The 18,808-nt window shown below is 39.0% G+C and overlaps 1 protein-coding gene across 4 annotated transcripts in view; it reads left to right on the top strand.

Moving 5' to 3' along the window:
- LOC127938267 (1-phosphatidylinositol 4,5-bisphosphate phosphodiesterase beta-1) overlaps positions 1–18,808 on the top strand; it is an 87,753-nt gene that overhangs the window by 3,186 nt on the left and 65,759 nt on the right. For all 4 annotated transcript variants that reach the window (XM_052534740.1, XM_052534742.1, XM_052534741.1 and 1 more), the window contains exon 2: positions 10,324–10,401. In XM_052534740.1, the coding sequence (XP_052390700.1) occupies positions 10,324–10,401 (78 nt within the window). The remainder of the gene's footprint in view (positions 1–10,323; positions 10,402–18,808) is intronic.

Genomic DNA, 18,808 nt, shown 5'->3' with positions numbered 1-18,808 from the left:
CAGGTTTGGCATTGCTGGATGAAGGCAATGGTGTCTTTGGGCAATGATTCCCACCAGAACCGGTTCTGCAGCAGATGAATGGTGGCCGTGATACCTGGGTGGCCAGATGAGGGCAGACAGTGCGTGTGGTTGAGTATTTGATCGCGTAGAGTGGGTGGTACGTAAACCTTATCAGGAGGGCAAGTTGTTGGAGGTGCATGTTGAGAGTTGTGTTGCTGGATAAGCGTCATGATGTCCCATTGTACGGGTGCAATGATTACCTTGAAAGGGAGTATGGATTCAGGTTCGGATGAGATCTGTTCATCTTCGTGGATACGGGAAAGCGCATCTGCCTTAGTGTTCTTGGAGCCTGGACGGTAGGTAACTGAGAAGTCAAATCGGGAGAAGAACAGTGACCATCTGGCCTGCCGTGGATTGAGGCGCTTGGCTGAGCGCAAATACTCAAGGTTCTTATGATCGGTTAGTACGGAGAAAGGAAAGTTGGCCCCCTCCAGCCAGTGTCTCCACTCCTCGAAGGCCGCTTTCATAGCGAGAAGTTCACGGTCTCCAACGTCGTAGTTACGTTCAGCAGCATTGAGTTTGCGGGAGTAAAAGGCACATGGGTGGAGTTTAGCAGTAGAACTCTGGCGTTGGGAGAGAATAGCCCCGATACCAGTGTTGGAGGCATCCACCTCGACGAGAAACTGAAGAGATGGGTCAGGATGATGGAGTATGGGGGCGGTCACAAACCTTCTCTTTAGTTCCTGGAAAGCTTGAAGAGCAGCTTCAGCCCAGTGTAGCCGATGGGTTCCTTTCTTGACCATAGACGTGAGGGGACTAACCACAGAGCTGAAGTTCCTGATGAAACGGCGATAGAAATTAGCAAACCCCAGAAAGCGTTGGAGCTCCTTTAGTGTCCTTGGTACTGACCACTTGAGAACGGCATTGACTTTGCTCTCATCCATGGCGACCCCCTCTGGGCTGATGACGTACCCCAGGAAGGTGGTAGAGGTGGTATGGAATTCACACTTCTCCGCCTTAGCATAGAGTTGGTGTTCAATGAGTCTTTGCAGCACAGCTCTCACATGTTGGACATGTTCCTCCAGGGTATCTGAATAGATTAAGATATCGTCAATGTATATGATAACCGTTCTATTTAGCATGTCTCTGAAGATGTCATTGACAAAGGATTGGAAAACCGAAGGACTATTGACCAGTCCAAACGGCATCACCCGGTATTCGTAGTGCCCATTGGTGGTTGAGAAAGCTGTCTTCCACTCGTCCCCCTCCCTAATGCGGATGAGGTTGTATGCGCAGCGCAAATCCAATTTGGTGTAGTACTGTGCAGTACGTAGCTGTTCCAATGCAGAGGGCACCAGTGGTAGAGGATAGCGAAACTTTACTGTTATTTCATTGAGTCCACGATAATCGATGCAAGGGCGCAGACCTCCATCCTTCTTGCGGACAAAGAAGAAGCCAGCTGAAGCAGGAGAGGTAGATGGACGTATGAACCCCTTCTCCAGCTCCTCCTTGATGTACTTGGCCATAGCTTCTGACTCGGGTAATGATAATGGGAATATTCGACCCCGGGGTGGTGATGAGCCTGGAATGAGATCAATGGCACAATCATGGCTGCGGTGTGGTGGTAATGTGTTTGCTTGTACCTTGCTGAAGGCGGTGACGAGATCGTGATACTCCTTGGGCAGATTGGGAATGCTGGTGAACTCCGGGTCTAATGTGACAACTTGTACATTCATGGGAGAGATGATCGAGAGGCATGATTTCTGACACTGGGAGCTCCATCTAAGAATTTGTCCCTCTCTCCACGACACCTGAGGATCATGCAGTCTGAGCCAGGGCAATCCCAAAATAACAGGGGTGTTAGATACAGGGAGCACGTAGAATTGAATGGTTTCTTGGTGTAGCAGACCGGTTAACATTTGCAGATCTTGGGTGCGGTGAGTGATCAGTCCAGACCCTAGAGGGCGTCCATCTATTGTGGCTACAGACAGAGAATTAGTGCATGAAATTAAAGAGATGTTATTCCTTCTGGCAAATTCCTCAGAGATAAAGTTCCCAGCTGCTCCTGAGTCCAGTAGAGCAGTGGTGGCTACTCGAACCTTGTCGGTCTTGATTACCAGAGGGACTGACACACAGTTAAAAGGTACACTCACCGATTTCAGAGTGTGAGAAGAGCGACGAGAGGAGCAATTGATTCGTAGATGTCCCGAAGCGCCACAGTAGAGACAGAGTCGGTTAACCCTGCGGCGGTGACGTTCCTCATCAGTCAGATGATAGGAGTTGATCTGCATAGGTTCTGTAGTTTCTGCGGGTCGCGTTACCGCAGCGGGGAAGAGGCGTTGAGCACTGACACGGCGAGAGCGTTGCAGATTATCAATGGTTATAGTCAGTGAGATAAGATCACTCAGAGTCCTCCCTTCATCACGGCAAGCGAGTTCGGTTTGCAGCTCGTGATTAAGCCCCTTGCGAAACAATACCTTCAGCGTGTCACTCACCCATGACGTCTGAGCAGCCAAAGTACGAAAGTTCAAGGCATATTCCGCTGCTGTTAATCCTCCCTGCGACAGTTCAAGCAAACGCTCACCCGCTCCTTTCCCCTCTCGGGGGTGATCAAACACCTCACGGAATCGTATCAGAAAATCAGTGAAAGTGGTGAACGCCGTTCCATCCTCGTGCCATACAGCCGTTATCCATTCCAAAGCTCTTCCCGTTAATAATGAACACACAAAGGCGATCCTACCAGCATCAGTGGTGTAAAGGGTGGGTTGTTGTTCAACGAACAGCGAGCACTGTAGTAGGAAGCCCTTACACTTGGTAGAGTCCCCGTCAAATTTCTCCGGGTAAGCCAGTCGTGGATTAACGTGAGTTGGCGTTTCTGCCGTGTGGGAAGCGGTGACCGCTGCAGGTGGGGGTGACGTCACGGCAGTGCTGTGGAGGTTTTGAACAGCCTTTACCAGTTCTTCCGCGGTTGAAGTGAGACGTTTCAATTGATGCTGGTTAGCAGCGATTTGACTTGCCTGGGCTACCATAGTAGCACACAGATGATCGTAAGCCGCTGGATTCGGTTGTGGCGAAGTCTTCTGTAACACATCATCAGACAGGGAATCCATTTTGCAGGCTTTATTGAAAGACTCGAGGTCGTACAGGCAGGGATCAGGACCAGCAAACACAACAGTAGAGATAACCAGAATCGTCGTCAAACACAGGCAGAAGTTCAGAGGTAACAGGCAAGATTCAGAGTCCAATAAACAATCCAAGGTCAAGTGGCAGGCAGCAAAGGTTCAAGAGACGGTAAACAAACAGAACTGGTAACAGGAAATCAAATACAGGAAATAACGCTTGGAAATGTCAGCCGGAGCAAAACAAGACTTCGCGTTTGACTGATGTGATTGTGCAGCTTATATAGCCGTACTAATGAGCTGCACCTGTGTGGTGATCAGAGTCCAATGCACGGGGTAGATGGGAAGTGTAGTTGAGAGAGAGTGCATAAGAGTCAATATTCCGGAGATGGAGCCCTCTGCTGGCCAGTAGAGGGAATCACGGGGTTCGTCTCCGTGACAATATCACTGCAGTTTCCAAAATAAATGAACACTAGAGGCAGTACACCTTTTATTCCTTTCACACAAATTTACAGAGTTTCAATTAATAACTCATAACTTTTATTTGAAAAATATTTTGTTATGACTTCAAAACAATTTTAATGTGCCAGGAGATTTGAAAATTGATGCTTTTGAAAGTTAGCATCACACATATACAGCTTCATATATATTGGTTTTCTTAAATGGTAGGTTTGTTTAGTAGCTCACGGAGTATGGGGATGTACTTAAGAGGTGAGGAACTCAGGTTCGAATCCTATGTAATCAAGCGTGGATTAACGCACAGGCTTGCCAAGGCTGCCGCATAAGGACCTCAGATTGGCCAGACTATTTATTTTATTTTTTTATTTTATTTACTTCAGCATGAACAAATAAGAGCCTCATTGGTCCATAAGAAATTGTTGCAGAGCGTTTGACAAAATTAATGTCTTGTATTGTAGAATGCATGCTCAGCACTGCTAAGAGTACACAGAATCTTTAAATCAAAACCTGAAAGTAAAACAAGCATTCAAAAGCTATTTTAAAACCCCACATTTTGAGAGCGGTTCTCTGATGCACGCAAATTAAGCTACATAACATATCTAGGTTGTCATTAGTATTTAGGTTGTAATAGTTGTGTAGTTGTCATGCTTGAAAAATTTGGTCTCTATTTGCATTTTGAATATTGAGAGAGTAGCCTATTTGATTATGGCTGCACTTATTGTTTGCACTTAATACAACTAAGAAGGTACTTTGCTGTTTATTTTTGGTTATTTATACTGTTTTTATTTCTATGTTAAGTTTGTGAAAAGGAGTTCAGTTAGAAGGTCAAATGTTATAGAAGTTCAATGTGTCTGGTCTGTGTTTCCCTTCACTTCCCCATTGAGTCAACCCACTGCAGGCACTACATTTCCCACAAGTCTTTGTCCCATTCATCACTGTTAATTACACTCAGCTGTCCCCACTTTCATAATTTTCACCTGTCCATGTAAACCGGTTTGTTTCTGTCTGTTTCATGGAGACCTTGTTTCATGTCACCCTGCTTTCTCGTGGTCTCCAGTGTTTTTCATGGTTCTTGTTTTTGGACTGCTTTTGTTGTTATTGACCTCTTGCCTGTTTTTGATTTGATTTTTGGATTTCCCATTAAACGCTGCAACTTGATCCCTCGTTTTGTGTGTGCATTCGTAACACAATGTTCATGAAGAGGTCTGAAGAGACTGACATGAAATCATACAGTTTTGTACATGTAGTTGTATTTTGCTGCATATGATAATTTCCATTCAGAGTGTATAACTGAAATTGCATCTATTAACATAGGGTTAGTTAAAAATGCACCTGCAGACTATTTTACAGTCATTAGTGTTGGGCAATATGGTCATTTTTCAAATCATCATATCGTCAGCACGTGAGATCGATGATACACGATATTATCGAGCATAGGTGGAGCTAGAGAGAGACTCTTTGTTCTTGTCATAGCATAACTATTTGTTATTTTAAACCGCACCGGTGCGAGAGAGAGAGCCTATGGAATCACCAGTAATTGAAAAAATATACTTCCAAACATACTGATAAACTAACGTTAAATGTAAAAATATTGTATTTTAAACAGCTAGTTCATATATAGTCAGACGAAAGTGTCATATCGCGCGTCCTGTGACAAATCTGCTGCATCTGCGCACAGAAGTTATCAGTCTAAATGTTCTGCAAAATCAGTCAACAGTGAAAATCAATAGTCGATTTCATTTAAAGTCCAGCAGTTTAACACTAATATTGGGCATAAACGAACACTATAAATAAAAAGTATTTGAAACAGCTAAGTTCATATATTATGAGTAAAGTTGAATTGAACTGCTACATCAGTCATACAGCGCTCCAGACTGCACGCCTCATGACGAGACCGACGCACCGCCACAGAAACAAGAATGAGATGCGTTCTAACATAACTGTGGCATTAAACTCAGTTAGTGAGGGCTCATTTAAAATATTGCACATATACAGGCCGTACAGATTACTTGTTAAAGTGCAATGAAATACCTTATATCTGCAGACGATGTACATCTGTTTGTGGATGGAGACTTTGTAAGGCAAAAAGTCTGTATTTTGCATGCATCACATTATAGTGCAGTTTGCCTGAAAATAATAACAAGGCGACAGAGCGAACTTATCCACAGTGGTTCTCATGTAGTCCTTCTATGTCACCACATAGTGTGCATTATAAGTTAAGTGATCAGTCTTTAAAGAGAAGGACTACATGAGAACCACTTTGGATGATAAGATTGCTCTGTCGCTTTGTTATTATTTTGTCTTTACTTTATTTGTAAAGCCAAGAAAGAGTTAATCTCCATGAATGAGAAGAGCGTGTAGCCGTGTACCAGCCAATATATGTGTGGGACACCAACTCCTCGTTTTCTATCCCTTTCATTTCATGGATTTAACAAGTTATCCCAGTATGTATATATCTCTGACTATCGTCGATACACGATACTTTCGTCTATCTTCTATCGGCACAACCCTAACAGTCATGTGGCCTATTTGGTCATTGAGATTATTTTAAAAATGGGTAAAAATCTAGCTTTGTCTCATTCTCTAGCTTTTATAAGAATGTATATAGTGAAAACTGAGCCCTACCATCACATTCACATCTATGCAACTGATAAATAAGTTACTACTAGAGCACATGATTATTTACAAGAGGACATATGTCTTCATTGATCTATTCACTTTATTCTACCAGATTTATGCATTTAAATTGCAGTGTCTTATATATGCATATAAGGAAGTTCAAATGGCATGGTTGCATCAACAAATGTGTTTGTATATAAGTTTTGTAATTGTTAACACTGTCAGGTAGGTTTAGGGTATGGTTTGGTATAGGGCATATTTCCAACATGATAGAGCATTAACTTTTAGCAACAGTCTCAGGATATTTGAGTTCTGAACCGCCACAATACGTAACTGAAGCAACGTAATAAAACACAGCACTACATACTTATGTCAACATAATTAAAATGTGCCAGGATTCACATATTGAACTCATGTTTTAGCGCTACTCAGTGGATATTTCTCTTTGAAACATGCAGTAAGGTATGTAAAAATTATTTTCAGAAAAGTACACAGAGGAACGCATTTTTATGAGACCAGGTTGAATAAATGTTATGTTTGAGAGTGACAATTACATTTAAAATTGAGTGTGAATCTCCTTAATTACATTTTATGTAAGTACAGAATTGAAGCTAATATTAGCGACATATTATTGTCCCCTATTCTTCATATCATAGATTTCGAGTATCTTTTTTTATCTGATCTTAGTTTTATAAACAAAAAGAAATGAAATATCCAAAATGCTTAAAAACAGCTTTCGGAGCTGATAAATTATGCAGTCTTGAAGAAGCTGATCGCTTTCTCCGATCTCCTCCAGTGACAGCCATGTTTCCTAACATGTGCATGAGGAGCAGGGATTCATGTGATGCTCCAGTTTTTTCCAGTTTGTGGTGGTTTTGGGTGTGATTCCAGGCTAATTTCCTGAGTTTCCTCAGTTTCCATGTTTTTGTCCTGTGCATTCCTTCCTCTTTTGTCCTTTTCGTTCTTTTAACTTTTCTCATCCTGTTTTACTTTTAGCTTTTAAAATCTTTGTGTTGTCACTGGTAAAAATGAAAAGTAAAGCGCTTTGCTGGAAGAGGCTTTTGAAACCCAGAGTTTTTCAGAATCATTTGACTGCAGCCTTTCATTTACTGTTGTGCACATTTTTATTCATTACCACCTACTGGGAACAAGCCAAAGAAATCAGTAGGCCTATTAATCATTCAGTATACCTCATCTTACTTGCCATACCAGTCTGTCAGAAAAACAACTGCTTCTAGAGAAATGGTGATCACCGAAATTTTACATTGCATCTAAGTAGGGCTGTTCAGTATGCATGACTTAAAAAACATGTCAAGACATTTAGCATTGGGGATATATTGGCCAGGACTTCTTTGTTATTGATATGTGGGAGTCAATCAGACTGCTCAGACTAGTACGGCCTGGTGGCGTCTAGTTGTTGACAATCACAAATTCACTCACGTTTTAATATCCAGTTGCTCTGATGTGCATCACATGTCTCATCCTATCAGAATCAGCCTGGACTCTGTGTTTTTGAATATTAGTTTAGCTGTTTTGGGTCTTTCATTTTTAAATGAGTCCTCTTCTTAATCTGACTTTGCTGCAGCCTGGAATTGAACTACTGGTTTTGTCTGGTCAGAGAAGAACTGAACCCGACCTGAGCCTGGTTTCTCCCAAGGTTTTTTTCTTAAAGCTTAATTTCTGGTAATATTGTTGACTTGACTGCACAGACACTGTGGGAAGAGAACTGAACTGAACTCAACGATGACTCACTTTCAACAAAATCTGACTGTTTTCTATTGTCCTTTTGCATCATCAGCATGTTTTTCCTGTTTGACACTGTAGCGCTGCTTTGACATAATCAGTATAGTATAAAGTGTTAAAGAAATAAATATGAAAAAAAAAGTTTATCATGTTTTTTAAAGTGAACCTGATGCATTTATTTTATATGAGTATTCTGATATTTTCCTTAAAGATTAAAATAAACCATAAAGAAAATAATCAAATAAGGCCTCTCATGTTTTCAGTTGTAAAGTATTTAATTCACAAAAATTGACAAAAAAAAGATGTAGAAATAATCTTTATTGAATTTCCATTAAAATAAACTTTTTTTATTTACAATATACAATGTAATCTGTCCATTATGGACATTTTAAATTGCCTGTGTGTGTGACTGTTGTGCTTGAAATACTAAGGAAAACATCACCGGCTTACTTGTTACATGTAAAAGACATTATGGTTGTTTTTAAACTGCCTTGTCTTCTCCATGCCTTGAGCAAAAGATGTCTGACTGCATGCATGTTGCCTTGCCATCATGCAGAAAATGGCTCTTGAGCTTTGCTTATTCAATGTATTTGCAGTAACAAAAAGCCATCAGAATACCCAAAGCTCATTTCTCCAGCCAAGAGATTGATTTTCCTAATTTGTGGCACTCACTCAGAAGCCTCTACCTCAGGTCTGATGGTGTATTTGCTGTCTGCCTTTAAATCATTGTGACTAACTGAAGGATCTGTAACTGCAGAAACCCAATGGAAAGAAGATCTCCTCAGTATCTCAACTGTTTCTCCCAGACAATAATGAGATTAAATGGGGAGCAAATAGAAACTTTCTCTAGAAATGGGTCTTCATCTTTGTTTCAGTGAAGGACACAAAGTGACTTAAAATCTGCTCTATAACCTACAACACGAGCAGCATGTCAGTACCAGCATTCTTGGCTAGTGTTTGTCATTCGGTGGTAGAACCTGCATCAAAAGGCCTCGCAGCAATAAATCATTTAGAAACAGGAACCAGTGAGACAAGCTGTTGACTATATATGATTAGACACACTCATAAAACCTCTGGTGTGTGATCTGGGTGATGTTTATCTCTTCTCAGTGTGTACTGCTCACAGATGTGATGTTTTGGACTCCATAATAAAAGCACTGATGTGGTTGAATCTCTGGCTGTGTAATCTGCCCCTGCTGAAGTTTAGGTGCTCAAATCGCCACAGAACAAAGGCGTGTGGATCTTTTTATAGAGCTCCAGTAATATCTGCAGCTGCTATGTAAAGTTGTCCTCAGGGTTATACGACACACAGACTGCTCATTTCTTTCGGTGCTTGACGACTTACACCAGACCCTCAGTTTGACTCACGATGAGGTTTGTTTTGCAGGAACTACAGTTATCTCCTCACTCTACTGGTTCACATCTTTCCTTTTCTTTAATTTCCCTATTTACATGGACATAAACATGCCACACTTCAGTCATATTAAGGGTGCTCTGATCAGGATTTTTGGAGCGACAAAATTTCATTTTTGAGAATGAGGGCAATTACCCTTTTAGGTGAGTTTTTTTTTGGGGGGGGGGGGTGCTGGGGGAGGGTGGGTCATTTAAGGGGCGCAGGTGTTTTGTAGACATTTTTTAAAAATATATAATTATCTCCCCTAAATGTTTGATCATGCAGTGCATTTTTGTTTTTACAATGCAGAAATTGTTTTACAATAGCTTACACACAGCACAAGCCTGATTTGGTGAGCTGTAGGTGAGGTAGGGTTATGTGTGTTGTTTGAGTGTGCATGAGCGCACATGTGCTGAATAGTTCAGACACTGGCAAAACAAAAAGGAAGATACAAGTGACAATACAACACTGCCAAGATTGTGCAAGTGACAATTCCTGTGTCAGCTGAGCATATCGACCATAGTGCAGACGTGATGTGCTGATTTGAAGCCATTTGTGTATTTTAAGAGGGAAAGAGAGAGAGAGCACACAGGGATTTCCTCACACTGTTTGTGATTTTACATCTCGCATAAAGTCTGCAAATTACTTTGCAAGTTATTTAATAAAGAAATGAATTGTAACTCACCTTCAGCATTATAATTATTTTGCCCGTACTGTACAGAGATCTAGATGGTGAGGCTGCAAGTCCTGCCAAAGCTTTCATAGGAGGCACTTTGTGAGCTTGAGATCGGTTTATGAGATCCACCTTTATAGAGACCACCGATCAAACTTCCCAAAGCCATTATCAGCCAATAGCAATTAGTAGCCAAGCACCCCTAAGTCACACAATGCATTAGATTAGTATTCATTATGTTGACTGTCATAAAACTAACCCTTGTGCTGGGATGACACTGATATGATTGTGTTTGTTGTTCTCTTATGTTTTTGTAGGACTGCACCACAGTTACACCCGTGACGCTGCGTGTTGACCCGCGGGGCTACTTCCTGTACTGGACCGATCAGAATAAGGTAATTAGTCTTATTTTTCGAAATGGAAGGAAATGTCTCTCTTTTCCAAATGCTCAGTGAATGTTCTGTAGCAAACTCTGTCCTGCATTATACACGACGGCAAAACTACTGCTGATCAGTAATCAATAAGTCTCTTACACACTTGTTTGCTTTTAATTAATGCATGTCAGTTTATCCTCTCAAGTCAATTGCCTTTTTAGTGTTTTGCAGTGCCTTGTAAAAATATGATAGCAGCTGATTTCTGATCGTTAAGATGCAATTAGACATGCTTGAAAATAGTCTAGGAAGGATAACTGGAGGGTTGCTGTCTTCTGACAAATGTAACAAGAAGAACGAGATTATTTGTCTTTCAGAACAGAAGATTGTTGAATTGACTGACTACTTGCGATTTTCTTCCACTGCACAAAAGCACAAAGTATGACTGCAATGCCATGTTTTGGTTTGAGGAAGGGCTGATTTTCTTAGAATTTTCAAGTCTTTTAGCTATAAAATGTAATTACTACTCACAATTGTGATTATGAATTACAAAAATGATTCTGTAAATATGCAGTATTATATAGATATATCACTAACATAAAATCTAAGTAAACACTAGTTGCTAAAAGTCAGATTCAGTCTGCAAATTTTCAGCTGTTGAAGTTTACAGAAAATTGTTTTGTGTACGATGAGCAGAGACTCATATTTAGCTTAAGACACTGATTTCATCTAGTTGGACAATATCAGACATAATTTATCGAGTCGATTTTAAGTCGTCACCTTTATTTATTAACAATATAGATTGCATTAAATAGGAAAATAGTGTGTCAATAAAGCAAAAAGGCAGTTCATCATATATTCAGTGATGAAACATCATCCAGCTCAGTTCAGTTTAAATAGTATCTGTGTCAGTGATATCACTGGAAATGAAGTGACCCCAACTAAGCAAGCCAGAGGAACCGAAACTCCATCGGTGACGGGATGGAGAAAAAACCTCAGGAGAAACCAGGCTCAGCTGGGGGTCAGTTCTCCTCTGACCAGACGAAACCAGTAGTTCAATTCCAGACTGCAGCAAAGTCAGAAGAATCAACTTAACTATTGCAACCTAAAAATTCTTAACGGATTTGGATATTAAAAGCATATTAGTATGTTATGTGTAAGCCAAGTTAAGGAGATGGGTATTTAATCTAGATTTAAACTGCAAGAGTGTGTCTGCCTCCCGAACAATGTTAGGTAGGTTATTCCAGAGTTTAGGTGCCAAAGAGGAAAAGGATCTGCCGCCCGCAGTTGATATTGATATTCTAGGTCAGTGGTTTTCAACCTGTGGTACGTGGGCCAACGCGGGCCTGTGGGCTGCCAATTATTTTCTGTTCATTTCAAGTCTATTCTAGGGCTGTGTGATTAAAAGAAATCGTCATAAAATCACGATTTGAGCGTGCATGATTTCTAAATCGCTTTATAGCATGAAGAATGCATTGAGCCTAGCGCGAGAACAGAACAGAAAGGGCATATGCCTAACTCCATGTTCACACACAGTCTGTGATTCGCCTTTTTTCTGAGCCCATGTTAAAGGATCAGAGCGTTCAGACTGCACGTAGTAAAAGGCTAGAAATAAAAACATGCGAAAATAATTCATATCTAACACATGAGCATAGAGAGAATTGTGATTGCACAGGACGCAGTTTAAGTGAGAGGAGACATGTTTTAAGTGCACACACTCTTCCGTGCAGAGCAGCGTGTATCTTAGCAAGCACATCTGGTTTTATGACAGAGCAAAGGAAATCTGCGTGCGAACAGAGAGATTTGCACTCATGCATTATTTTTATGTGCTTTCGCGTTATATTTATGCACTCTCGCTACTTACCGCATACACATACACATCTGGGTGTCTGCCTCCCGAACAATATTAGGTAGGTTATTCCATAACAATTATTCAAATACTGAGGTGCTAAACCATTCAGGGCTTTAGAAGTAATAAGCAATATTTTAAAATCTATACGATGTTTGATAGGGAGCCAGTGCAGTGTGGACAGGACCGGGCTAATATGGTCATACTTCCTGGTTCTAGTAAGAACTCTTGCTGCTGCATTTTGGACTAGCTGTAGTTTGTTTACTAAGCGTGCAGAACAACCACCCAATAAAGCATTACAATAATCTAACCTTGAGGTCATAAATGCATGGATTAACATTTCTGCATTTGACATTGAGAGCATAGGCCATAATTTAGATATATTTTTGAGTTGAAAAAATGCAGTTTTACAAATGCTAGAAACGTGGCTTTCTAAGGAAAGATTGCGATCAAGTAGCACACCTAGGTTCCTAACTGATGACGAAGAATTGACAGAGCAACCATCAAGTCTTAGACAGTGTTCTAGGTTATTACAAGTAGAGTTTTTAGGCCCTATAATAAAAACTTCAGAATTTAGCGGTAAGAAATTACTTCTCATCCAGTTTTTTATATAATTATGCATTTCATTAATTTTTCAAATTGGATTTTAGACACATTTCATATTTTTTAATGTGACTTTCTCCCGTTGTCTGTACAGTGTGTGATCCTTGGTCATATGTCATGCCCTCTTTTTGTCTGTGGCCTTTTACAAAGTCAGTAAGTTGTTTGATGTTCAGATTTGAGCTGTCGTGTAGTTCAAGGTTCTCAATTCCAGTCTCTCTTTGTTAACACACCATTCAGATTATCAGCTCATTAGAAGTGAGCTCCGTGCATGAACTGTGTTCCCATTGACACGGTCCCTACACAGTGTTCATTGCTCCCTACTCCCTGACCAGGGGACATCTGTTGAAGTTTACTTCACTTCGGAACATTCATTCACGGATTTGTGCTGTGCAACGTCTTCACATACAGACAAGTGTCACATCATATACCTCTGTGAATAAATACAATTTAAATTAACATCTAGCACACTTCAGTGCACTTTGAATGGAACTTATACATTCACTACAAACTGGAATCATGGCAGAATATCTTATGATGTCCACTTTGCAGGGCACTTACATTCAAATAGAACAAACATCTGAAGTGATAAGAGTAGGGTGACCATATGCGCTGTTCATACGGGACACGTACCAGCCAGGAATTTAATATTGCCTAAATTATCCAGGTTTTGGCTATTTGCACTGTGCAGGTTGATCGTTGTGTAACATTTATGAGAGTTATAAAGAGCAGAGCAGACGGCTCCTTATGCTTTCAAATCGCTTTCACATGTTTGTTCGTTCGTTTGACTTGAAGCATTGTGGTGCACTTTTTTTTTTTTTTTTTAGATTTGTGCACAGCAGCGCTCCAAGTCAATCGAACGAACAAACACGTGCGCATATTTGCATCGCTTTAATTGTTCCCTCTAGATCTCACATTCTCACACGCGGCCCCACGATTGTTCGATTACGTAAAATACCTGCATGTTATTGGTGAAACTGCTCTGGATGTTTTAGGCATTATTAAAATCCTGGCTGGGATGGGATGGTCACCCTAGATAAGAGACGTACAAAATGTGCATAACTATATAATAGTCCAGCAGCACTGGGACTTTTCACTGTTTGCATCACTCTGCATATGTGTTTGTTCCAGACAGATATTTTTTAAATAATGTCTCTGATGAATATGTGCAGTAAAACCTGATACATGTATTAAGAAAGGAATAAGTGTCTATTTGAATGTTGTCATGTTGTGGTTTTTAAAGATGTCCTCCTGCACATCATGCTAATAGGTGTTTTTCTGTCTGTTTCTTGGCAGTGCTGTGCTCCTCTTCCAATGAACAATCAAAAAATCAGAAATCCCCAGTAGATCAGATTACAAAAACTAACTGAGACAGATTTGAAAACTAAGACCAAGGAGGCTATTTGCTAATGGAGAGATGCTTTGTTGTTGCAGCTTTGGCACATGAATCAGCTTTCACTTTCATGTGATCTGCCTCATGTGCCTTTACATCTAGTTTGTCCATTGTATAATCATCGAACGTTGTCATTTTCCTGCTGTTGCTCTCAGTCGCTTCAGGGCTGGATTCAGGAAAACTTCTTAAGAACAAATTTCACCTTAACTGATCATATCTTCCTTTTTCTTTTCTTTTTCTCCACAATATTTGTATTTTATTTTCATCTTTTAAACACATTGAAACATAGCCTTTACAATCATATATATTTTTCCAAATTTCTATACAACCATAAGATAGAAAGATTAGTCCACAAATATTAGTCATCCACTTCATCTATCCAAATCTTTAATATAATTAAAAGACTCCATGTGTTTACAAACACATAGTGTTTAGCCTTTAATATGTAAGTTATGTTTTCTAATGGAAGGTTTGACCAAATCTGTCTTATTCATTGAGTTTTATTTGGTCATTGTGTCTTTGTCCACAACAGAGCTACACATTTTTTGGCATAAAGAAAGCTGAGGTCTATAAATGCTTGTTCACTTCTACTATAATTTAGTTTCTCTGGGTAAGCCCAACAGAAAAGCTTAGGGTCCAGTAAAATATGTTTTGAAATTATCTTTTCAATTCTAAGTTTTGCCTCTCCCCAAAACAATTTAATCTTTCTGCAATGCCAAATACACTGAAAAGAAGTTCTCTAGCTTCCATACATTTTGTGCATATGTCTGGTATGTTTTTATTATATCTATTTAATTCCACCGCATTATCCATTTATACTGTATAAGTTTACGTCGTGTATTGATAGACATAGTGTGAACACTAGTACAAGCTTCTTTCCAACCCTAATATGAAATATCCAATTGGAAATCTTCCTTCCATGCATTCAATTTATACTGTGAATTCTCAGATGAGTAAATTGTCAGCAACTCATAAAATTCAAATATGATACCCTTTCTCAGATTATATTTTATCATATTTTTTTTCTTAAGATGAATGTGGATGAATTAAGAGCATTATCTTGATTTGTTTTAACGAAGCTTCTTAGCCGAAGATATTTGAGAAAAAAAATCCTATTAAGGCTGAATATAAGCCTCAACTCCTCAAAAGACATAATTATATAAGAGTCTGTCAAATAAAGATCTTGAATCATTTTAAATCCCTTCATATTGGACTATATTGAGATAAGAAATTTAAGTCTTAGGGATGATTCTTCTGCACAATCTGACTTTGCTGCAGTCTGGAATTGAACTACTGGTTTCGTCTGGTCAGAGGAGAACTGACCCCCAACTGAGCCTGGTTTCTCCCAAGGTTTTTTTCTCCATTCTGTCACCGATGGAGTTTCGGTTCCTTGCCGCTGTCGCCTCTGGCTTGCTTAGTTGGGGTCACTTCATCTACAGCGATATCATTGACTTGATTGCAAATAAATGCACATTATACCATATCTTTAAATATGTCTTACAATTGGGTTTTTAGTTTGTTTCTGTAGTTTTTTGCTGTGTCTGAATACATGTATGACGGGAAGAGGTAGGCTTAGACGATGAGATTCTATTTCTGTTTAATGAGATTCTATTTCTGTTTAATTTTTTAAAAAAAAAAAACATGACAGACCTTAGCTGTGCAGCCTAGTAGTGCCACATTATGTTCGGACATTTTAAACCTCCTCTGTCAATGATAAATACAACAACACAAAAGGAGTCTTGCCCTCCTAAACGTGGTTTTGATTTTTGAGAGCAAATCTGAAGGTGTCGGTAATGGAATATTTTGAAATAAAGTAGTTTGGGTAGTATATTCATTTTTAAAATATGAATTCTCCCAGTTATAGATACTGGTAGTGACATCCATCTATCAATTGACTCATTAATTTATAACATTAAATATCTGTGCAATATCTGTACTCCCAAATATATAAACTGCTCAACAATATTACATTTAATTACCTCTGAAATTGGATTCCTGCTTTCATTTGAATTAAACAGTAATACACACTAAAAAATGTTGGGTTGAAAATAACCCAACCTGTAACCCAACTATGGGTTGGTATAGCACCTTCCAATCTGTGGGTTATTTCAACCCAACCCATTGGGTTAAAAGTTACGCAACAGTTGAGTTAATTATTTATATTAATTAACATCAGTGTTTTTATTAAAAATTACTTAATACAACCATATTATGAAACTACTTTGTTGTAAATTACAGATTTTATTTTAATATGCAAATAACACATTTACAAATATATTTTAAAATATTTTATTTAAATTGACAAGAATGTGTAAAAATACAACTGACATTTTCAAGATGTACAAATGTGTCGATTCATATTCATATCAAACAAACAAATGTGCAAATACAGTTCACAGCTGTGGCCTAATGGTTAGAGAGTTGGACCTGTAACCTGAAGGTCGCAGGTTTGAGTTTCTGTGCTGGCAGGAGTTGTAGGTGGAGGGAGCGAATCGACAGTGCTCTTTTCCACCCTCAATACCCATGACTGAAGTGCCCTTGAGCTAGGCACTGAACCCCCAGTTGCTCTCCGGATGCTGGACCTATATCTGCCCACTGCTCCGGGTGTGTGTTCACTTCTCACTGCTGTGTGTGTGCACTTGGATGGGTTAAATGCAGAGCACCAATTCTGATAATGGGTTACCACACTTGGCAAATGTTAAGATTTTCAAATGAACATAACATAATAATAAAACAAAAATATTATCATAAAATCAATATACTAGCTGCTGGACCTACTGTTGATCAACAAAAAAAGTTTTTTACTGATTACTAAATACAATGTTTTTAAGGAGGAGACAGTGTGCAGAAGAAACTATTAAAGACTGTGTGTTACAAAAACTCTCAAATATGAGCAGAGGGCTTTGGGTAGTAGATGTCATTTACAAAGAAAAGTTGGAAACACAGATCGACTGCTTGTAGTATCGTCTCCTGTTCCATCGCCTCTCCGTTTAAAATAATAAAAACTTGGGAGGAGTTTTCCTTGTCACCAAGCACCAGGACATGTGGATTCTGACTTGTCTCATGATTCCAGTACAGCACTAATTAGTGCCAACCTTAAAATAATAATAAAAAAAAAGTTCTGTTAACATGCTTTGTGATGATATTTCATTAATACACTCACTTTACAAATGATTGAATTTAAATGAGTTAAAAGCTATAGCGAATTTAAATAGGTTAAAGTGATAATTCACCCAAAAATGAATTTTTCTTTTTTTCTTTTTTTCAAAATATCGTCTTGGAAGGATTTGTATTGTACAACGTGTGTTTTATAAAAAACAAATAAAAGGTGACTTTTACTACACAGGGCACTGTAATTTTAAGTTTTGCTTCTACTTACAGGTTGAATGTCAATGAAGGACCGCTTCATTTCCGTGTATGATGTGCACAACATTTTTCCATTTGTGTGGTATGGTGCAGATGGCAGGAAGGGTTTTAAAGACAATTTCTGCACAAAGGCCTTTCAATGACTAAAGTACAGAGAAAGCACAAGTAAAAAAAAAAAAGTAAGCTTACGGTTTACATTTTTACAGTCTTTGTGGGGATCTAATATCATTTGCACTAAGAGACAGACTAAACCAGTTTTCACTCCCTCCAGAAAATTTGTGGCAATATTTGCGGATAATTTGAGTAAATCTGACCACCCTTTACCCTTTAACTGATTTGGACTTGTAGGGAGGAACAAAAGTACACTGTAAATGAAGGGAATCTTTGTTGTACGGAACACGGCAATACACTTATTTCACCTCATTGGTCTTTTTTCATAATTTTTGGAAGTCATAGGTCTAAGTAAAATGTAAAACTTATGTATCATTAATTTAAATAGGTTACTTACCTTGAAATGTTTCAATTAACAGGCAGAAATTCTATTGTTGCAATTTTTCCTTCACGAAAAAGTCCTAACCTTGTCTAAAACATAAGTATAAACACATTTAAAAAACATGTCTATCAATCTAGCTTCATAAGAGAAATTGCTGTAATTATAGGGTATTCTAATAGATGCTTAACAATATTCAATATGAATAAACCATAAAAACACTTTACTGTACAATTAATTAGTGCTGGTGTGCTAAGACGAATATGGCTTCTGTTTTACGTAAATTTGGGGCACTGGTATACATTTTAGCTGAAAGAGTGGATTGCCTCACGTTTGCGCGCTTTCCTTTCGTCTGGGTTTTATCTTTTATAACAGAAAATTGCAGGTTCATTCAAACGATTCTCGCGGAGTCTGTTGTCTGCCGCATGACTGATGTGTGAGCTCAGCTCCCCCAGCAGCTTAATTCACTGGTCCGATCCGATTAATGGTCCGTGCGGCTTTTTTCTAGCTTAATTCTAATGATTTTGTCAAACTTTAACATTTCACCAGACATTTTTATTAACTTTAAGTAATACTTGTATGAAAAGTTTTGCAGCTAATCTTTTCATGTATTAATGCTGATAAATGTAATTTGACCCTATCAAAGGCCTTTTTGGCATTTAATGATAAGAGTGCTGTATCTGCCATTTCTTTGGTAGTATGAGTAATGTTCAATACCCTTCTTACATTGTGG

Source organism: Carassius gibelio, chromosome A20 (genome assembly GCF_023724105.1).
Source record: "Carassius gibelio isolate Cgi1373 ecotype wild population from Czech Republic chromosome A20, carGib1.2-hapl.c, whole genome shotgun sequence".
Lineage (NCBI taxonomy): Eukaryota > Metazoa > Chordata > Actinopteri > Cypriniformes > Cyprinidae > Carassius > Carassius gibelio.
Note: the sequence above shows the minus strand (reverse complement) of the source record. Positions and strands in the feature narration are given on the sequence as shown.